The sequence below is a fragment of the Euprymna scolopes genome, chromosome 6 (genome assembly GCF_053919585.1).
Source record: "Euprymna scolopes isolate OS-2025 chromosome 6, ASM5391958v1, whole genome shotgun sequence".
Lineage (NCBI taxonomy): Eukaryota > Metazoa > Mollusca > Cephalopoda > Sepiida > Sepiolidae > Euprymna > Euprymna scolopes.
The window spans coordinates 141375742-141399625 of NC_136487.1; the positions used below are offsets into that span (position 1 = coordinate 141375742).

General features: G+C 33.5%; 1 protein-coding gene across 2 annotated transcripts in view; it reads left to right on the top strand.

The window, feature by feature from the left end:
* LOC145278010 (U3 small nucleolar RNA-interacting protein 2-like) overlaps positions 1 to 23884 on the top strand; it is a 49283-nt gene that overhangs the window by 1189 nt on the left and 24210 nt on the right. Inside the window, exons 2-6 of one of the 2 annotated variants that reach the window (XM_080130189.1) lie at positions 9201 to 9244; positions 13631 to 13739; positions 16668 to 16736; positions 19892 to 19933; positions 21002 to 21128. In XM_080130189.1, coding sequence (XP_079986315.1) covers positions 9201 to 9244; positions 13631 to 13739; positions 16668 to 16736; positions 19892 to 19933; positions 21002 to 21128 — 391 coding nt within the window. Of the gene's footprint in view, positions 1 to 9200; positions 9245 to 13630; positions 13741 to 16662; positions 16737 to 19891; positions 19934 to 21001; positions 21129 to 23884 lie in introns of both variants that reach the window. The other variant, XM_080130187.1, reaches the window with a different exon arrangement.

A 23884-nucleotide genomic window follows, 5' to 3' on the forward strand; every position in this document is an offset into this window, starting at 1 on the left:
AGACGTATAATGGATACATTTAGTATGAAAATTGATAAAAACCGTAAATTTTGAACTTAGGTAGAAAAGTAATTTCTTTTTTAACTAACTGGATAAGTTTTGAGTGTTTTAAAATGTTTAATCGGTTCGAAAAACATGCCGTGTTTATCGGTAAACTTGAAAAAGACAAATGGCGGTTAGATCGCTGTTGGATGTGTTAAGTTTGGGAAAATGAGTTCAAACTAAAAAATTATACAAAATACTGTACCAGATGGTGACCATTTGGGAAGGCAAGGCGCTGTATGTGCCGCGTCGCGATGTAAAATACCAGGTTGAGAAACTGGCGCGATCTATCCTTCTCTTGAGGGTAGATGGTTGGTGCTCTCTTAAGCCGTGGTTTTGGCAACCCATCTAGTGATGATCCATAGCCCTTGAGCCCCTGGAGGGGCATAGGCCATCTACAACTTTTTTTTTGTAGATGCTTTTGTAGTGAGGGGTTCTTTTTACAGGGTGAGGGTGCTGGTGCTGCTGGTCCCACGCCCAACCTTCCCAAAAGGTACATACAGCGCCTAGCCTTCCAAAATGGTCACCCATCTGGCACTGACCAGACTCAACTTTACTTAACTTCGGTGATCTGGCGATAACCGGTGTGTCAACGTGATTGTGCCACACTCATCTAGTGATGGCATCACGATAAAAAATACCTTTGATAGTCCTGGTGAAGCATCAAGTATTCAGCTATTAACAAGATTTGAATTGCAGTACAAACTCCTGTAGGGATTTCAATCTTGGCTGCAACCACGCTGGATGAATGGATGGATATCAACCAACGTGATTATTCCGTATATAATATATATCAAATTATCTAAACCGTCGTATTCAGCATAATTATGTTGACAAACCAGTCCCGTTAGATCACCGAAGTTAAGCGACGTTGAACCTGACCAATACTAAAATGGATGACCATTTAGTCATGACAGGTGCTGTATGTGATTGGAGCCTGGAGAGGGATGGGATGGGTGCTGCTAGGCTATTCTTGCCCAAGATACGCTGCATGAAATAATGTCTATATCAACCAATCTGTCATCCGCCCAATGAGAATAGTGGATTATTAGAAGTTTTGACAATGATTGATTAACTCCGCCACATCTTGCATTGCTGGTAAGTAAACCATGATCCAACTGCTGTTCTCTGCCAACAACACAATCTAATGTCCTTTCCGTCTGTCTTGTTGCAATGGCTTCTTCAATGGTTTGGCCATGCAGTTCATCACCCAAAAATGAGAACTAATTTGTAATGTTCAATGCTGCCAAGAATAAGCTCGTTTCCTTTAATAATTAAAAGAAACCTTCTCAACCACCAATAGCTATGGCTAAAGATACATTACCTGAAAGTATTTTGTTCAAGCTCCTTGGCTTAACAGGGCTCTATGGACAAATTTATCTTTAGTTGACCTTTGTTGACAACTAAATATATTCGTTTTCTAGCCAAATAGAAAAGTTACTAGCCAAACCAAGGTGATTTTTTGAATATAGCATCTTCGTTCTGTGACGATTATGTACATAATGAATTTTTTTTCTGTATTTTTTTAAATAAGTATAATTCTAAATACACAACGAATTTTATGTTGGTACTTGAAGGTATAAACATTCTAATTTCTTCAGATGTTTTTTTAAACAGCCTTCGTTAAAAAAAGAGTATACTGTTCTATTAAACTTTTATTGTTTAAATAATTTAACTTTGTTCGTTTTATTCAAAAAGTTGAAAAGATATTTTTCACTCAGTAGTAAGGTTTGGAAGATTATCAGTGAAAGATATACAATCACCAAAAGATAAGCGTTTCATTTTTTATAGTCGTCACTTTGAAAAATTACTCGCAAATGCGACTGTTTCACTCACAATTTAGAACCCTGCTTAACGTTCACAGGAAACATGAGTTGAAACAGCTACATTGAAGATTGCTAAGGCTGCTGCAAGGAAGATGGGCTCTCTCTACTATGCTAGAAAGTTACTTACGCCTGAAAGTATCCTGTACCTCTACAAGATCACTATTTGCCCATGTATGTGTCAGTCGGCATTAACCCTATTTGGGTTTAACTGGCTCCCTCCAAAGGAAGAAGTTTGATGGGAGTATGAAATTCACAAGCAGTACCCAATTGCACATAAATCCCCGTTAGGGTAGATGATGACGTTAGATTTTTGTAATTCTTGGAAGGAGGTGTCGACATCCTCCTACATACAGCATCTGGAATTCCCAAATTGGTCACCCATTTTTAGTAATAACCAGGCTCAATGTTGCTTAACTTCGGTGATCTGACGGGAACTGGTGTGTCAATGTGAGTATGGAGTATTGTTGTCACAATATGTGCTGGTGCATCTGCTACTAGTCCTGGACTCCTGGACAAGGTTCAAAAGAGTTGCCAACCTGACAGGTCCTGAACGGTAATCTAAGCTTTAACCTCTGTTTGATCGACAAAATGTTGCATCCCTCTGCTTTTTACAAGTATTTTGATAGTGGATGCTTTGACGAAATACAAGCCCTTGTACCCCCTTAACGTAAATACTTTGGCAGAATTTTATGATAGCTTTTTTTGAATTTGGAGTCGCCTAAACCATTTGGCTTAAGATGATGACACTTTTTTTTTCTTTTTTTTTTTCTTTTTTTCTCTTTTTTTTTTTGTCATTTCACCCCAAACAAGGAACAGAACCACTTAGTCATTTGGGACCAGATTTGCAAAGATACTATTTATGGAGTTCACATTACACTTGAATTTCTGCATGTCAGTACAATCAGGAAAGCAGGGGCCCGAGAGGGAATTTCAAAGTGCAGCAGAGCAAGGGAAAAAGCTGTTAGAGTTGAAGGCTTTATGGCATCTAAGGATCTCTACAGTGTAGGGGTGGGATTTTGCTGCTTGTTGCTTATGGAATCATTGATTTCCAAACTCTTCACTGTCTTTAGGAAAGAAATAAAGATCTTTTCTACTCATTCTGGTAACTATGTAGTTGCAATGATAAAAATAGGGAAAATTGCTACCTTGAAATTTGGTGAAATCTGCAACAAAAGATTAATTCGACATCGTCAAAGATACTGTAAAGCATCAGACATCTATTCTAACATTGTCTGAAACATAAATTTTAGATGAAGATTTTCTCTATAAAATAAAATGCAGAGAATTCATGTTTTTTTATATTAATGAATCTGTTGATCGAGTTAATAAGATTGTTAATTGACGATGAACACTTTTTTTGAGAGGACTGGAAACTATGACTTTAATGGTCAAAATTTGATTAAGTGTTCAGTTCTATAAGAATTGGTTAACATTTGACTTTACAATGACTTGTAGTCGGCTGGGAAGCAGTCCCGTGATATTGTATTCCATAGATCAGAAGTTCTTGGAAAGAAACTTTGTTAATGCTAGTTCCATTTAGTTTTAAATACACATGATAAAAAGAAAATTTGTTACAGTGATTGCAGCTAGACGAGTTTTTGCTGTGAATGGTTTACAGGGAGAAAGTAGATATTGAAGAATACATACACCATGTAGAAGCTAATAAAAACAAATGATTGTTGAAATGATCAAGGCTATAAGTAGGAGGAAAACAGTCAGCAGGAAGTGCAGTTATTTGGATAGGAAGTTGTATTACAATGAGGTATTAAAACAGTGAATTGATGAAGACCACTAGACCAACAATGAGCTGGAACAAAAGAAGCTGGGAATAGCTCAAACTATTCTGAGGAACACATGCCAGAATAGTATTTATAAAAAAGACTGAGACTAGCAATATCATGTCTGTGAGAGAGGTTAGAGTGAAGAAGGAAATGTGAGGTCAATCAAATTACAGATACGTTTCTGTAATTTATCGAGAACCTTCAAATGAGACACACATTCACCAGCCCAAATATAACAACAAATACTCCACAAGGGTCTGATAATAGATTTGTAGAGATAGAGAATAGCCTCAGGTGTAAGAAAGTGTTTAGAGCAAATAAAAAAACACCATTATGGTGTTGGTTAGCTCTAACCAGATTTCAAATGAATCCGTCATCATATTGTATGAATCCGAAGATTCTATTCTAATCAGAATTCTTTCTAGAAAGTCATCCGGTACTCATGGAAGGAACTACAAGAATGTTGTCAATATTCTAAGTGAAAGTGATTTTTGTGGATTTAAACTTTGGACACCCAGGTTGTCAGTCCATATCCTTAACCACTTGACTACCATCACCTCCCAAAGAAATCAAATATATTACACTTGCCACAATACAAAAAAAAAGTCAATGTTATTGCTGTGTATGCACCAATGGTAGAGAATCTAAGCATATGAGAGAAAAATGTATAATCAAATTGAAGCTACAGTTGACAAGATATAAAAACATTTACTTTCTATGACTGGAGATTTTAATATCAAAGTACAAAGTGTCTTCAGTAAGTTTCCAGACTTTTTTTTTTTTTTGTATAGCCACTTTTATTGATAATATACACATGAAACACTAGTCTCCTGCGAAGTAATCTTCTCTCGTTGCAACACACTTGTACCATTTCAACAACTTCTGGAAGTCCTCTTGTGTGAACGTGTCAATGACCCTTGTCGCAGCCTCTTTCATCTTCTCAATTGTCTCATAATGACAGCTTCTAAGGTTTTCCTTGAGCTTAGGGAATAAATAAAAATCAAAGAGAGCAAGGTCGGGACTATAGGGAGGGTGAGGAACTGTCTTGATACTCATCTTGGTCAAATTGTCTGTGACAAGGATGGAGTTGTAGACTGGTGCACTGTCTTGGTAGAAATGCCACTGACCCAATTTGAAGAGTGTTGGCCTCTTCCAACAGTCTCTTCTAGATCATAGTAACAATGACTGCATAGGCCAGTATGGAAAGAATCAACAAAAAATTTTTGATGAAACGTTACTTGACCTCTGTGACCAGTGAAAGTCGCATAGTTTCAATATAAACTCTGTCAAAGAACATTGGTAAAATTTCACATTGATGCCATCAGTCATGATTGAACAGCTAGGAGAAATCAAATAGATTTACATAATCAGTTTGACGAATGTGAAATGCATGATTATTGACTTTAGATTGTATAGGTTTTTTTTTTAAATATACAAACCACAAAGTGATTATTATTTACCATGGATGGATACAAACTTTGAAATAAAATCTCAAGGTTGAATGTTAACAATTTCAGTAAACAAAAGCAACAACACAAGAATACAAAAACAAAAAAAATTATAGTTCGAAACACAATTCCACCACAAAAGAAAGTGGAAAATAATGTTGATGAAATGCAAGAAAGCTGAAGAATCAATCTTAGGAAAGTGAGAAAGAAGCTCAAGTGACAGATCCAAATCCTCAGGAAGTTCAGAATCAGTATCGGGGGGGGGGGAATCCCAGAAAAGTAATCAATACAACAAATCAAGAAATGCTAAGAAAGTTGAGGAAAACAAAGAAGTGCAACTTAATCACAAGATGGAACGACTCAAACGCAAAACAACTTAAAAATTGACACTTTGCTGTTTAATTGAAATATAATACGAAAATCAAGATCGCTACAAATCAGATGCAACATCCTTTCAATTGACGGAAGAAAAGGTGAATAATTAACTATTTCAAGAAAATATCAAATTGACAAAGTTCTTGTGGTTTTTAGATGCGTGCAAGCGACTCTATAAGTCACTCCATCTGTCGGTCTGTCCGTAACACTTTTGTGCTTGGCTTTTTTGGTTAAGATAAAAGGTCTGTTAACAGATGCTGTTCTTAGCTTTTCAAGCTTTTCTTGGCCAAGATCAAAGTGTAGTATCTGTTCTTACTACATGCTGTACTTATGTTTGTAACTTTGTGATATAAAGTGGGGGATTACTTTTCTGTATTTCTGTATTATTTTACAACCAGTCAGTCTTAAAGCCATTCAAGTCATTCTCCAGATCATTCAAGTTGTTTTTGAAGGATTCCAGTTATTTTTTAAGCATTCAAGTCATTCTTAATGTCATTCAATTCATCCTTAAGTTCATTAAAGTTATTCATTTTTTATTTAAGTCATTTCAGCCCAACTTTTGGTCATTTTAGTTTATCTTTAAGAATTTCATGTCAATCCTACATTCACGCATTCATTCATTACACGAGAGCATGCAACTAATGGCTATCAGCCTTGTTTTCAAATTCAATTCAGATGGACAGATCTCTGCTCAAACAAAAATTGATCTAGATAAACAGCATCAAAATCAACATGCTTTTGCGAACGCAAAACAAGTGTATTTATGCCAGTAATGTAAAAGTCTTGCATTCTTGTGGTGATGAAGTTACTGAAGACATTTTGATATTGTTCAGGTTTAAGAAGCATTTCTTATGCAGAAAGTTGTCGAGATGCTTGAAAAAGTGGTAGTCAGTAGGTGAGAAGTTTGGAGAGTATGGCAGATGAGGCAGAGTTTTGTAGCCTAATTCGTTCAACTTATGCATGGTTGATTTAGCAATGTGTGGTCGGGCATTGTTGTGGAGGAAAATTGGTCTTTTTCTGTTGACTAATGTTAGTAATTGTTATTAACTGAATATTTCAAGGAAATGTTTGCACCAAAGGATGCTGAAAGTACTCATTAACACCAAAGTCATAAGGATTAATGAAATGGATGGATTGCCAGTCAAATCTTCAAGAATTTGATAAGTGGATTGGAAATGATGACTTGAATGAAATGAGGATGGTTTATGACTTTGTTGATATTGGATTTGAAGTCCTGTGGTAATGTATTTCACGAATGTAAAGTTCTTAAAAAGAAATTCTGTTCATGGAAATTAAATTGGATGTTAGGCATACAGAGGAAGATATTTGTTCTTTTCAGTTGTGTTAGTAAGACAATTTTTTTTTGTACTTGTTAAGATAGTCGACAAATTGATTTATATATGTCGTTTTAAGCAAAAACAATATTACGCTCTTAATTATGTCGAAAATAGTAATATATCCAAAAATTATGAAAATTCAAGTAGAACTGCTATTGTGTTTTTATTAAAAAAGTCTATTTATCAGCACATATTGCATCCATGAACAAGTAATTTAAAATATTCGTTCTGGTTATGCCCCCTGTGTGTAGACTCTTACTATCTACTTTATAATGTCTAAGAAAAATGCAATTTTACCCAATTTTCCATAAATTCTTTTAACTATAAATAACTTTCTACTTAATGAATTTTCATATTTTTTTGGTATATTACTATGTTCGACATAACAATTAAGTATGTAATATTATAATATTAGTTAAAACGACATTTAAAAAAAAAAAATCGATCTGTTAACTATCTTAACAAGCACCTTTTTTTTTTATTTTTTTTTTTTTTTAAATATAATTTACAAGAAGAATCTAAACATTGGAGTTCAGTCAAGTACCTTCCATGAAAATTACAACAGAGTAGAACAAGATTAACAACATTTTTTTTTTTGTGGGAAGTGTGCTGTAGAGAACCAAAGAGATAACTCGCCACTGGTTTTATATACAGGGTGTTCAAGATTTACCGTTACGAGATTCTTTTATTTTCTATATTTAACAAATTATTTTTTATGTTTTTTCAGGTGTATAAATCTAAGCTATAACTGAAACTTTAGTTTTGATCAGAATGCCACAGGATTTACAAAAAAGGACCGCCATTGTAGAGCTATTCAAATCTGGGAAAACAGCACCTGACATAGCAAAGACCTTAAATATCAACAGAATGTTGGTCTGGCGGACACTTAAATGGTTCAAATCGACTGGTGACATTGTTAAGCAACTTGGTCAAGGTCGGCCTCGTTCTGCCAGGACCCCAAAACTGGTAAAATCCACAAGAGAGAAGTTTAGGAGGAACCCAAGAAGATCCCTCAGAAATGTCACTAAAGAGGGTAAAGTGTCAATCGGAACGATGTCTACAATTCTCCACACTGATCTCCAAACATCTGCGTACAAACATAAGAAGCAACTGTTATTTGCAAGTTCTATCGAAACGTGCGCAAAGAGCTGAGCTCATCTTATCTCGCATCATTTCTGGCACGCTTCCTAACTTGGTTTTTAGTGACGAAAAGAAATTTGACATCCAACAGCACGTTAACATCCAAAATGATCGGATTTGGTCGCGTAAAAGTGAAGTCGAGTCTCGGGTGGTTACTTGGAGGCAAGGTGCCACCTCAGTGATGGTCTGGGCAGCGGCAACAGAGATGGGAAGAAGTCCCCTCGTTTTTGTGGATGATGGCATCAAATTGAACCAGGAAAATTATCGCACATCCATTCTTGAGTCTGCATTGTTGCCCTGGGTGCAAAAGCATTTCAAAAACAGGCGTTGGTCATTCCAGCAAGACTCTACACCTGCTCATGGAGCGAAAAAGACGCAGGAATGGCTGACAGAGAATGTGCCTGCTTTCATCTCAAAGGAAGAATGGCCTCCATCATCTCCAGACCTGAATCCACTGGACTTTGCAATTTGGTCAATCTTGGAGAGCAAAGTCTCAGCTACACACCACATCAGTTTGGATGCTCTGAAAAAGAAACTGACCAAGGAATGGGAGAAAATACCCAAATGAGTCATTCGTCACTCGTGCAGAGTATTTTCCAAATGTTTTCAGCAAGTTGTGGATGCTAATGGAGGTTATATTGAGTAAAAAGTTTATATTTTCCTTACCATATTATTATTTTATACATTTCAATTAATGTAATTATATTTTTTTTTTGTTTATTTATTAAATACAAGTAAAAACCTTTTGTAACGGTTATTATTGAACACCCTATATTTTCTGAATTTGAATTTTCCAATGTGGTCAAATTGACAAACCACAAGAGATATTTTGATTTTTTGTACAATTTTGGGGAATTTTTAACCAACTAAAAGAATAAAAACGAGGTGAAAAAAAATAGATATACAACAAATAAATGTTATCAAAGACAAGATACATTTTTGGCCTACCTGGATAGGCTTTTTTGTGTTCGTTTAAAAGCGTGTTTTGGTTAAAAAGTAACCTAGTGTCCACTGGAATAATTTAGAACGAAAAACAATCATGTTTGTCATAACATTACATAACAAACCTTGATAATCGCTAAAAAATTAAACAACAAAATTAAAGCAAATTGCTGTTAGGACATTACATTTTTGCATGCTTTTTTTTTTTTTACCTTTTTTTTTTTGTTTGTTTGTTGGCACTTGTTAAAAATGCCTCAATTTTAAAATTTATTCTTTGTTAATTTTAAATTGTTTTTTTTTTTATTTCAGATTAAAAAACCTGCTGTCAAAGATGAAGAAATAGAATCAGACAGGTAAGTGAAATATTATAAACTTCACAGCGATCCTAATGATTACAATACACACATTAACCCTTATCCTCGAGTGACCTCAGAGCCTTGATATGTGGTAACCCTTTTATAAAAAAAAAAAAAAATTCTAGCATATTTACTGATCCAAGCGACATCCGGATTTGAAACTCGTCAGAAGTAAACGGTGTTATTTAATCTGAAGACGTCACTATATTACATTCCTTTATCTATTTGGCAATATCATCTACTGGATCCATATTGATTATATAGTTTAACTAGCAGGCTACCTGGTGTTGCTCGGTTATAAAATATGCATAAATATTACGTTTTAATTAATGCAGAATTCTTATTGTTTATAAACAGAAACACTGTAGGTATTAAATATAACGTTAAATTCCTTAAAAAAAAAAATGAAATAATAATAAAAAAATGGATAGAAACTGAGACGTGCATGTGAGTCTTGTTTTTTCTAAACGGTTTACTTCTTGTAAGTAAAAAAAATAATGCTCAAGCTGAGATCGAAACCAAAACCTAAAGATGGTGAATCAAGCATGATAACCATTAGGCCAGCATGACACGATCTTTAAAAAGTGTTTTCAAACCTATTTATTTTTAACATAAGTAATCTGTTATATGAATGATTCATACATGCACATTCGTGAAACAGTTAACAGATAAAATCCAGTAACCCCCCCCCCCCGTACCAATTTTTCAATTTTGATCTCTTAGCAGCTCGTTATTCTATATAAAAACCCATTAAAAAGATTTCCACATGTCTGAATATCCTATAAACAAATTTCAAGTCTGTGGATCAAAAATTTGTTGAGTATATAGGTTTAAACACACACACACACACACATACATTCTCACTTATAAAAGTGATATATAGTGATTTATAGATATATAGATTATATTTGGACAAATGCATATTGTTTTTTCATTATGTTTATTTTATTTAATTGCTTATATGTTAAAAATTCATATTTTTTACATTCATTTTCTTTTCCATTTATTTATTTTATTTAAAACAATACTTTCAGCAATAATTATTTCTCTAAAAAGTTTTCTGTGAGTAAACAGTCATTAAAAACATGTAAATAAACAAACTGATTAAAAAAAAAAAAAAACTTTCCTGATATTTTTATGTTTTGACTTACAATTTCATCAGTCTTCAGATTAAGTGATCTTGTTTATTTTTTAATTTTTTTTTTTGATAAGAGAGTCACCACTTATCAAGGCCTGAAGGCCACTTGAGGATAAGGGTTAAAGTGGTCACCGGGACAACAGTGTAATAAAAGTTAGTGGTGAAAATTTGGTATAATTTGATTATTTAAGGGGGTGGCTCAACAAGAACTTGTTTACAGTGGACTTGGTTACTATGCTGTAGTCAGATGGAAAGCAGACCAGCAGAACAGTTCCACAGGTGGGCATGAAATCTGTTTTTAGATTAAGGCGCAGATAGAGAATGGGTGAAATTGTTGATAGTGATTGTAGCTAGTTGAGTGTTTTTTTTTTGTGAAAATTTGGCGGGGGGGGGGAGGTCATAGATTGTAGCTCAGATAAGCATCTACCATGAAAATAATGATAGAGCAGAGAAAGTCTCACAATATTTCCTGTGTGAGAAAGAGACTGCAGGGAAGAGAAAAGAGCATCATCTACTAGATTTTGAAGCTGGTTTTTAACTCTGTCAAGGCAGGATAGGTGCTCTGAGCAACTCCTACCCAGATATGGCAACAGTACTCCATCCTAGGTCATAATTGGCTCTTGCATAAGTTGAGGATTGTATCAGCAATGAGATATTTACTGGAACGATAGGGTGATCCAAGCATTTTTCCATCGATCTTGACAACTGATTTGATGTATGCATTCCATTTCAGATCAGGAGTGAAGGTCAGTTCTAGAAGCTTATCAAAACATGGTGCTTCCCCAAGACGAGAGCCATTCATTTCAATTCAGGCTAGATGGGGTTCAGAACGTTGATGATGGAAAGAGAGAAGCTTAGCTTTAGATGTGTTAAAATTAACCAATCACCTTTTTCCCCATTGCACCATGTGCTTAAGATCAGAAAAGAGATCTTGGTCATTACCAGCCTTTGAAGTGTTGCTATGGATGATAGTGTCATCTGCATAAATGTCTACAAATGATCTAAGAATCTGATTTGGGAAATCATGATCATGAAGAGAGTTGGGCCCAGGATGGAATCCTGAGGGTTGCCAGCGTTAAGCTTCTGATTTCTGTTCATTGACAACTACTCTTATAAACTTATTAGAGAGAAGATTTAATAATTGAGATGATATTTACAGCAAGTCTGTAGCTGGCAATCTTGTGAAGTTGACCTTTATACCATTCCCTATCAAAAGCCTTTGATTTGTTAAGAGCTATTGCTCTAGAAACGAAACCCTCCATGAAAAGATTCACTAATCCTGTGTGATATTACAGTTAGCACATCAGCTGTAGATCTAAAAGAATGAAAACCATATTGCATGTCACTGAGTAGATTATTTTTACTGGGGTGGTTGACCACTTCTCTATTACAGATTCCAACAACTTACTCATGATGCACAGGAGACTGATTGGTCTGTACTGAGAGGCACTCAGTACTCTGTACTCAGATGACTAATCTCCAGAACTTTTAAATATGGGGACATTGATGAAGTTTTCCAAGGTGTTGGAGAGCATTTCTACTTAAAGCAATGCTTAAACAGCTTTGTAAGTATAGGAGCTAGTTCTGGTTGGAGTTTTTTAAGCACTATAATTGGAATGCCATCAGGGCCGATTGCTTTATTGGAATGAATCTTTTTGATAAGCTGACAACATCAAGCACAGATATTTGTATGTCGTATAGTGTTTTCAGTCACAGAAGGAAATAATAGAGGGGTAGGTGACTCTAATCGCAAAGGGTATAATTTGCTGCCGTTCTTAACTAGTAATTACACTAGATCACTAAGTGCACAAATGATAGAGTGTATGTCTGAGTAAGTTTCTGGCTTCTAATATCAGTTTATCTAGTTTTGCCTCAATTGGTGAAACAGCTGAGAAATGACAACTAAATTCAATAGTTTAACTTTTTGTAGAGGTTGAATTACATGCGCTCAATATATTTTATCTTTCATTTGAGTCAGGAAATATGTTATTATTATGAATTGGCATATATCTTCCAAAGTGGATCCATTAAGGATGGATACACTGTTGGACTTTTTGATAAGTGTAAATTAGGATTCAAAATACTTTCAATTATCTATAATATAAATCTCACCTGTATGTTTATATGTCTGCCTAAAACTTTTGATAAAAGCGACGGATTTTCACGAGATCAGTATCGTTTGAAGCTCAACCCTTCGGACGATAAATATCGAAAAATTGGCCAAAAACATTAATTCCTTCACCCTCCACTGGGCACTTTTCTACAGGGAGGGGTCGCTTTTTTTGCCAATAGTTTCAAAAGTCATCCCCTCGTTTCCTCTTTTCAATTGTCTAAGCTTAATTTAAACCTATGTCACTTCCGGTTTGGAGATGTGGGTGCAACAGCAAAGATGTCACATTGTTTTTTGTTTTTTTTTTCACATTCTTTTCCTCCTTCGCCGTATCGGTTCGAGCTTGCCTACCCACTTTTTTTTTCTTTTTGCTCAACGCACCTCCAAACACCTGGGGCAACACTTGGCTAGTTATAAATATGTGCATTTGTTGGTGATTCATATTATTCAGACTACTGTTCTCATTAAGTGTTATTTTCATGTTTTAGCCATGTAACCTCTGACCTTTTTCAGGTGTATCTTGTTGAACTTGGGATCTACATGGAATTTCAGATGGAACTCTTTATTTAATCCATGGGGGTAGCATGTTCTTATTCTGTTAGTCATGACCTGGTAGAGGTTCTAATTTGCAGTTGTATTCTGAGTATCACCCCCACTGAGGATTGAATCTTCAACCTCCAGAAAAGTGTTGCTTACAACTGAATTTTGCCAAGTACTGTATCCGTTACGCCATGGGTCGTTTCAGATTCCAAAGTTTATCAGAAAGATTTCAAAGTTCAAAGATACACCTGAAGAAAGTTTGAGATTACATCCGTTAAAATATTGTGAAAATAACGCTCAAGATGACAAATAATATGCATTATCAATCCTCATCCAAAAAATTCAAAATGTAAAAATAAAATTTACACATCTGAAGTTACATTAAAAAAAGTTTAAGCTTTTGTTAAGAGATTTCAAAATGATCAACATTTGAAAATCTTTTTTGATTTTGTGTTGCTGAATTCTTTAAATGTGGATTGATTAATTTGGATTTGTTGTAGTCTAAAAGGAAACATTTCCACAGTAATGTTGTTCCATAATTGGGAAATTTTTGGAAAGAAACTGTCATTTAAAAAAATTTTTTTTTTTTCCCCAGTGAACTTGAAGATAAAGATCTGCCTGAATATTCTTCTGATGAAGAGACTGCACAAGAAAAGAAAATTCGTTTAGCCAAAAAATATTTGGCTGAATTAAAAGACAAGGAAGGTATTTTTTTTTTTTTTTTTCTTTTTTTTTATATTTGGTTCATCAGTATAATATATGGCATAATTACATTGACACACCAGTTCTTGTTAGATCATTGAAGCTAAGCAATGTTGAGCCTGGTCATTTGAGAATATCAGGTGCTGTATGTAGGAGGATGTTGACCCCCTCCCTGCAAAAACTGCAAAAGACAAAACGTCATCTCCTCTAAATAGGGTATACCATACAACTGAGGATCGCTTGTGAACTTGATATTCTCTAGATACTTCCTCCTTCAGGGGAAGTCGGTTCATAGGGTTTACACTGGCTTGGCTTAAAAAGGCCTTGAATTTTGAGCTTTGTTTTGGAAAAGCCTTATTTGTATTATTACCATGAAAAGGTCTTGCAAATCATATTTATATTCAGTAAAAATTTGTCGGAATATTAAAAATAAAATCAAATACTATTAAAATGTTTTTTTTTTTAATATTAATTAAAAATCTATTAAAATATATTTTAAATATTAAAAATAAAATCGAAATAGATTCTGAAATTGCATCATTATTTCTGGTATTGCCATACAAGAGTTACGCCCCTTCATTACAAAACTACCTGATGTTTTCCATATACTTTATAGATGTAACTGAAATGAAGTTCAAAATCGAAGTAAATACTATTAAAATATTAATAGTTTTTTGGTTTATTATATCAAATTTTGTTTTTAAAACTTGAATTTTGTCTGGAGAAAGCCTTGAAAAGGGACATTAAAAATATGTATGAAGCCTGGGTTCAATCTGTTTAGGGTTAATGCTGCTGGCTTTATAATTATCATCACGATTGATGTAACGTCTGTGTTACATACTGGCATATGTTGAACGACTTAGAAATTGACTTCAAAATTAACCTATTTCTGATCAAGTTTTTTTTTTTTTTTTTTTTTTTTTTTTTTTTTTGGCCCTCTCCTGTACCTCAACTGTTTTCTATCTACTAACCCAAGAACTCTCATCCATTCTTTCAGTGTGACTAAACCAACAAAGTCTCCTGTTCTACACACAGCTTCTTATACTCTCCAAATTTAATCTTCCTTTCAGATTATCGACCTAAATCTGTCTTTTAGACTTACATCACACATCCACTGTTTCATATTCATTGTATGATTCTCATGACATTTACTTTACTAGTTAACTTACCCAGCATTGGCCGGATGTTAATAATATATTAAAAAATTCATTTTTAAGATGAGTCATACATGTTTTGCCAGCTTAATCAATTGATTTGGATTTCTTAACATCGTCCCAGTTTTACTAGTAACCTTCTATTGCTTTTATCAAAAAACTTCCTCAACCTGAAATATGACATGCTACATAACGTCATATTACTGAGCAACCTCATTTTGTATGTTGGATTGGAGAGGCTAAGCTTGCAGGAATGAGGTACTGTGGGGTGATCTTCCTGGCCTTACCACAATTCCTGTTTTATCTGGGTTTATATTTCTATGTTGATCCCAGTGTGTCTTGTCTGGACATTTTGAATTTGGTGCTTATGTATTTTTTGTACTGCATTATTTTTAAATAGTTTTTTCAGGTTAAATTCAAATTACACAATAACTTTTTTTTTTTTTTAAATTGTTAGGTGGAAGCACAGAATAGTTACAAAACACCCTCCCCCATGTTAAGAATGGCTTTCAAAATGTTATAATTTTCATAAATAATTTTCAGCATGGTACCAAAAATACATAAATGCCAAGTTTTCTTTAATTCTTTTTTTCCATGATAATGAGTCAGTTGTGTCTAATGTAGCCGTTATGCTCAAACAGTGTTCGTTACAGTTCAAACCTCTCTTTGACGTCCATGCTGCCCGGCACTGTCAGAAAGGAACAACAAATAAAAATAAACAAATCCAGCTCGGCTTTTCTTTCTTTATCTCCAGTCATTTATTATTGTTTTTCTTTCTCCCCGTCTTAACGCCAGCTTAAAAGTCTCTCGGTTCTGCTCCACTACACGTTGGTCGTAGAGTCATTTCTTATATGTCCATCTTTTTCGACTGCACACTTTCTTCTGACCACATGCTTGCTACAGCCAGACCATTCTTGCTTCCACTTTACAAGTCCATCTCCTTTGGCGGCGACTTTGTTTCTTCGCCGAACATGTGGTGTCCTTTTTTTTTTTTTTTTTTTTTTTTTTTTTTTTTCAGACATCATCTTACACACACTTCCTAATTTGCATATGCTTTAAAATGCTGTGCCCTTATAATAATAATATAATCGCTTGCCATCCATCCGTTGGCTGCTGCTATTTTCATATGTGCTCATACGCGCTCTGTTACATGTGTTCAAAAAGTCACATGACTGAAGATGAGCAAGTAGAGAAGGGGAAAGGAGTTTTCAAAAGAAAATCCAAGTTATATACGCTTTTTCATGTTTGTTTTCCGGTTCATGATATGGACTAACTGTGCTAGTTTATCATAATTTCCTTCATCTTGAAGCAAGAAAGAAAAATACAATGTTTGAAACAAAATATACAGAGGGCATTCAAAAAGTAATACCTCTTGTTTTTAAAAATTCCATCTGAATGGACCAAAAGGAATTGCAAATTGCATTGTTATGATGACTAAACTTATGCATTCATAACCTGAAAGTTTCATCTCTTTGTTGCAGATATTAACAGTGTGAGACATGGATAGGATTCAGTAGCAGATTCGTCATTGAAAATTCCTTGCAAAAGTGCATTGAAAATGGTAGTGACTATGTAGAAAAATAAATTCTGGAGCACAAAAGGTTGCTTGTTTTAATGGTACCACACCTGTCTTTGTAGCTCTTCCACATTTTTAGTTTTAAAAAGGTTTTTCTTTTTGAATGACTGACCCTTATATATATATATATATATATATATATATATATATATTTGGGCATTGTTTTACATTCTTTATTTTCTTCTCTGCTTTTAGATGATGATGATGATGATGATGAAACTGCGGCTGAAGAAAAGGATGTTGTTGCCGATCGTTTAAAACAAGATTTTGTGAGTTTTTATTTTTATCTTTTCATCCTAATGAGGAAATATGAACTAGATCTGGATGTGTTAAAGGAATGCTGATGGAAACTATCATAAAAAGACAAATGATTTTGTAAGGACGTATTTACCGTCAAAGAGGCATAGAACATCTGGTAGAATGCCAGGATCGAAAATGCAAGGTTGACCAGGATGCACTTTCATGGACAACTTGATCGATTGGATGGGATTATTGTCAAAAGTTGAGTTGTTTCATGCTATGACTAGCCGCCCATATTGGAAAGTCATGGTTGTCAATGCTGTTAAATGTCGGAGCTGCTGCTGATGTTCATTGGGGAAAGCCATGTTTTTGTCCCAATTCAGTTCCCCTTTTTGGAGAGTTGGATTTTCCCAATATTAAAATATGACCTTGTATGTAATTGCATTCAATGGCAAATAAATAAAATCATGATTTTGTTATTTTAATTTTCTCCAAATTGTTTCATTAGTTTATTCAAATTTTGCATAATTTTACGGCTAAAATTAAAAATTTTTTCTATTTAACGATTTTTTTTTTTTTTAAGTTGTTGCAAATAAAAATTTCTTTGTTAGTTATTATTCAAAATCCATCAAAAGTTTAAATTGTTTTATTAAATAAAGCAAATAGAAAGTGTAGCTTCGGTTTACTTTTGGCAATATCATAACTGTTGCTTCCCTTATTTTGTCCCTTAGTCCTCGTATTCCATAAGCAATGTTTCTGAAAAAGGGGAAGAATTGCTATTTTCTGGATTGGAAGTTATCCATCTAACACTTATCATTGGCTGTTTTTGACCTTGAAGTAGTATTTTTATTTAAATTTTATTTTTTCAGCTTCTAGCATCAATTGCTTCATTCATGCCTAGTCTGGAGTGATTTGCATAAAAAAATAGTACTAGTAACCTTAGGAAAATTTTGCCCCCCCCCCTCCTTTTGCACCGATTCACCCTTAGTAGGTTGCAGCAGCTTCCTGTTAAGGAGGAAGTTGCTCGAGAATATTTAATTCACAAGTTGTCTCCAGCTGCATGTATATCCTGGACAAGAAAGATGACAACTTTTTTTTTTTTTTTGTTTTTAATTGAAATTCCGAAATACAGGGCCTGAAATTATAGTCAGCTAATGTACGTCCTAACTTCCGGTGTGTCTGCTATTTGAAGCGGTGACGAGCGAATCAGTTTCTATTGACTTATATTGTGAAGTGATTTATTCAAATAAAATATAAGAAAAGGACATTATTGAAAAATAAAAAAATTAACAAAATTATGCAGATAAAATTAACACAATTAGTCTTCATTTACACTTAATAAAATTTAAGAAATAAGTTTTTATTTTATTTGAAATTCTATAAGAAATATGTTTATGAAATTATCAACACATCTTTTGCCCTTTTTGCATTGAATATTCATTCTCCTTTGATCAGGACACTCTCCGCAGATTTATTTGTTGGCTATTAAGCCACGCTTTGCCAAACATCGCATTGTACTAAACGTGTTCGAGGTTTCGTCTAATAGATTTTTGGTGATGCACAATTCCATGGCTGGCATTGCTTCATAAATTAAATAGTTCGTTACTTAAAAAGATTTTTAAACGAGTTTTTAATAATTCTTTTAAAGAAAAAAACTAATTTCAATAATTTTTAATAAAAACTTTTTCAACGTGTTTTATTATTAAAGAGTGCAAAAAGTGTTTTCAATAATTTTTAATTAAAATAAAACCAAAAAACTTTTTAATGATTATTAAATAAAAGAAGAATGATCGAAAAAACAGCAAAAAAAAAAAAAAGAGTACATACACAGAGGAGATATAGGAATGAGAGAAAAAAAGTGAAGGAACTGATTTGCTTTGTCACTGCTTTTAGTAGCAGACACACCAGAAGTTAGGAAATATGTTAGCTAACTATTACCGAGCCTGGTATTCCCAAATGGTCCTCTATCTTGTACCAAATAGGCTCAATGTTGCTCTACTAAGAGAACTGACAAAAATCTTATAGATTAACAACTCGCTCTTCTCCACATGTAAACATATCTAAAAGTAGAACCATTAATTTTATATAGTCAGGTTTATATAATGTTCTAAGTATGTCTAGTGTATATAAGTTATACGTTTCTGTAATCGATAATCGTGTATCGTCTAGTGGTTAGAATTATAAAGACAGTTACTTTTCTTTCTATATGGGATGTCTGTACATGTTGATCTGTTACGTGTATATTTAATAGTCTTTCTATGTGTATGTGGGTGTTTTCACATATTCACGACAATAACAAACGGGACAATAAACGTACAGTCTTTAACAATGACGAATAACACCTTTGTCTGTTTGACACCTGACAGGTCACATATCTGATTCATTGTTTCCCTTTCCTCTGGAGACAGGCACCTAAAACGAAGGCATATTCTTCCGAATGTTCTACGTCTCAGAGTTCGCAGCTCTTAATCTTCTCCCTTATATCTTTCTTAGTTGGTCCGTAAATGCTTCCATTGGACCACAGAGACAACTTCTGTCTGCTAATTAACCAACTTGTCTCTTTGACTTCCCGCTACTCACTCCTAACTCTGATTTCTCTTGCACGTCTCTTACGTCAGCCAGAGTGAACAATCTTGTTTGTCACGGAAGACACATCGTTGTTTACTAAACCAAATTCCAAACTAGTTTTATTTATGCTTTTCCTCTATTCATAGCATTTTTCTTGAACCTAAATTCCCCAGTTAAATATTTAACATAAATATTTTAAATAACATTCTTTTCTTTGAAAACCTTTTCTATCTTTTAAACCTAAATAATTTAACAATTTATAATAATCGTTCTCACCTTTGGCACTGCCTACCACAACATAACACAGATACTATGCATTGATCATAACCAAATGGCCACAACATAACATTGTTTTCCCCTGAAATCCAATAAAATTTCTGATCGTTTATAGTGGTGATCACAAGGAAAGACAACTCCTGGTTTATTTATTTTTGCTGTGAAATATTTTCAAATAGCTAATTTTATTAATTTTAGAAATATTTCTTTTTGAATATTCATTAATTCTGCTGTTATTTAAACCATTTGACATTTTTATAAGTCTTTTCTATTCCTGAATTCTTTCTGAATTTGAATTGTCTTTAACATTTTTTTTTTTTTTTGTTGAAATATTTTTTAGCTAGAGCAAAAAGGTAAATTGCACCATGAAGTTGCAGACCAGGTATGTTGATTTATTTACAATGTTTTCAAAATTATTTTCTATCAGAGTGGTTACAAGTATTTAAATATTTTTCGTTATGTCTTTTCAAATTATTATCACATGTGAAAATCTGTTAAGAAACTAGATAACATTATGCAAGATTTTTTTTTTTTTTCAAATAAATTATTTCATTTCTTAATTAAAATTTTCGCTTCCATAACCAAAGGTCTGGACTATAGGGAGTATATCTTGATGCTCATCTTGGTCAAATAGTCTGTGACAAGGATGGAGTTATGGACTGGTGCATTCGCACAAATATTTTGCATCTTCGGATAATTGTATATACAGTTCCCACGTTGACATCAAACTGCGCACTTGTCTCTATAGACACATGACAGTGCTTATCCATGAAATTCTTTATTTGGCTACTCAACTCTGGTGTTCTGATTTCCTTACTCCTCTCACACCTCATAGATTCCCTGCCTTCCTTGAATCTCTTATGCCACTCAAAAACTGATGCTTGAATCATGCAAGATGGTCTAAAAACAGTCTGAAGCATTCTATACGTTTTTCAGGCATTTAGTTCTCCTAAAGTGTCATCACGTCTAGATTGCATTTTTGTAATTCACAAGCTGTGAAAATCAGGCTTTAGTAGGGTGTATTCCAATTGCTTTAGCTGTTCATTTGAACGTGAAATCATAAAAATCGGTCAGTCATAAGATGTATAGCAATAACATATTGAATTTTCAAGAGTCTATGACAATTTCAAATTCCTGTACAAAAAAAGTCTGGAAACTTATTGAAGGTACCTAGTATATCAAAGACTTATAATGCAATCTCGTCTGTGCACCATACTGTATAAGTGTCAAGATAATTATTACCACAATGTTAATATTTTTATCCATATGAATAAATGTGAAGGTTTTTGTTTTGTGTTTACAAGAAATTTATGAATGAAACATTTGAAATTTTGCTGTGAAATATTTCAAGTAGTGAACTTTGCAAAGTTGGCCCTTTTTTTAAAATTTTTATTTATTTATTTTTTTTTATTAATATCTTTATTTTCTCTACCTCTTCTTGTTTTTCCAGTATATTGCTCCCGAAACTTCTGATATCACTGTCCTGAGAGGTCATAAATTACCCGTGACCTGTGTTGTTATTTCTTCCGATGAAAAATTTATCTTCAGTGCATCCAAAGATTCATCCATAATTAAATGTAATTTTATTTTATTCTATTTATTTTTTTTTTTTTGTTTTCACTTGGTTATTTTTTTTTTTTAATCCCAAGGTTTTTAATAGTTTTGGTCATTTGTTTGTTTTAATTTTTAGTGAAAATACTGATTTCTGCATGATGCCTGAGTATATTAAAGAGTATTCACTTGAAATTCGATGTCGGCACCAAATCAAAGAATTTCTTTATAGATATATCACAGTTCATCATGTATATTATAGTGGCGAATTAGTTTCAGATAAATTTAATGTAAAATAACAGTTTTATTGGTCCTCTGACAAAGGAACGATTGGATCTCGTAATTTACTTCTGTTTGTTTGCACTTTTCTCAATAACCACATTTTGGATTTTTTGAAATTTTTCACAAACGTTAGTCATTTGAAAGTAAATTGTTGCTAGAACAGATTTTCCGCGATAACTCGTGTTAGGGCCATTATAGGGGTAAGATTGCCCTCAAATTGTTCATCCGTTCATTTGTTTGCACTTTTCTCAATAGCATGCCTTGGATTTAAAAAAAATGTTGCACAATTATTAGTCGTGGTGAAAGTAAATTTTTCCTTTGTGGGGAGGGACCTTGCATGCTCAGTTTGTTCTAGGGGAGATAAATCATGTATATTTTTCTTTAAAGGAGAAGGGCCTGGGTGGTTTTTAAAGTGTTTTTGTTGGATGGCGCTTGCAACTTAAACATAGAATTTAAGAAGGGGGGGCTTGCCACTCCTACTTTGTATTAGAGGTATAGTTAAATGAGTTCTTTTTCTTTTTGTGCTCTTCACTCTGATTAAGAGTTGGTGGTATGACAAGGAAAGGCAATTTTAATAGATGGGCTTGTCAGTCAAGCATAGGGTTAATAGTGGAATATATTTTTGGTCCCCCATTTGCACTTAATAACCACGCCTTGGAATTTTAAAAAAAAATTTGCACAAACATTAGTCATGGTGGAAGTAAAATTTTGTCAGTACAGATTTTCCGGTATAACTCTGGTTGCTTTCCTAGGGGCCATTACAGGGGGTAAAATTACCCCCAAATCGTTCGTCAGTTCATTTGTTCGCACTTTTCTCAAGAAACATGCCTTTTTTTAAAAAAAAAACATTTGCCACAAACATTAGTCAGAGTGAAAGTAAATTTTTCACTCCTGGAAGGGGATCCTGCATACTCGGCTTGTTTATACTAACTTTTCAGCTTGAAAAAAATATCATGAATTTGGAGGACTGACTGCTCTAAAAGGCAAGAAATGAGGGAACATTTTATGTTAAATTTATGTGAAACTGAATCCCCACTTCAAATTCTAAATTTTTTTTCTATTTTAAGCATGTAAACAAAGTATTTATAACTAGTTTTATGAACAGCAGTAGCAGCTGCTGATGATGGTAATAGAAATAGCAGTGCTCTTAGTTTTGCAAAACAGTCAAATTTCTTGACTATTGCTAAACTGAATATAATATTTGGATAGAGTAATTAAAGAAAAAGAAAATAGCATCTATATAATTATAAAATTCTGTGGACTGTCCTTCCTTGTATGCTTGCTTAAATCTTGTTTTCGATGATTGGTGATTCCATCTTTTAAGAAAAGTGATGACAGGTGAATTTATATATATATAGGCGTGACTCAGAGACTAAGGAATGAGGGTGGAGAGTTGTATGTTTTAGTTTCGATTTTAGCTGATGGCATCCAAGTCATATATTTTTTAGTTTTGATCTCACTACTATATATTAGGTTCAATATAATAATAAATATGTAATCTGCATGAATTAAAATATATTTATACTACATACTAAAACATACTAAAAAAATAAGTGGGGGTGATTCTTGTTCAGGTCTGCCAATTAAAATATCATATTTAAGCATATTTTATGACCGGGCAATGCCTGGCAGCCTGCTAGTACAATTATAATTTTAATTTATAAAAAGAGAAGAAAAAGATTGATTTATTTACTAGTTGGGGTATGAAAAGTATTTTTACAAAAAATGTACAATGCTCATCATGTTGATGCCATTTTTTAGATAATATAAAAAAAAAATCGGTTTATTTCAGACCCTCAAAAAAGATTGACAGTAATGTTTCTCTTTCCAAATTTTAATATAAAATTTCTCACAGAGAAATAATAACAAACTTTAAAAAAAAAATTTTTTTTTTATTTCAAGAAAAATAGGCATTTCATGTCATTAACTTTTTATCATTAATTTTCTAAAAAAAAAATCTCTTTAAATATAACATGTAAATTATTATTTATTAATGCATGTGAAAAGATGTTGATTTCCAAACAAAGCATTTTTATTTTGATGATTTTTAAAATGACAATTACCTTGAAATATATAATTATCCAAAACTTTTTAATGATCAGTAGGTATTGCTATTTTATAAGAACTTTGTCTTTTGATTAGGATAAAAGTGTTGTATCTGTTCCGATTTTGAAGGAGAACTTTTTATAGATTGAGGCAATTTTTATTATTGTTACAATGTAAGACCATATGCTATCCCCTAGATGACCACCAACGTTTGTGTTGCAGTTTTTTCTTTGTTGTCTTGTTCTTGTTTTGGACATGTCGTCTCTCGTATGGGTGATCGCCTAGGACACATGCATTGATTTACAAATTGTATACGAAAAGAACGCAGATACAAAGTTTAATGTAAGCAAGTACTTGCTGAGCTGCTGCCTTAAATAATGGAATCTTACCCAAATTCTACCAACGATTGTTACGATGTTATCTTGGTGACCACCGTACACTCCTTAATCCTTAT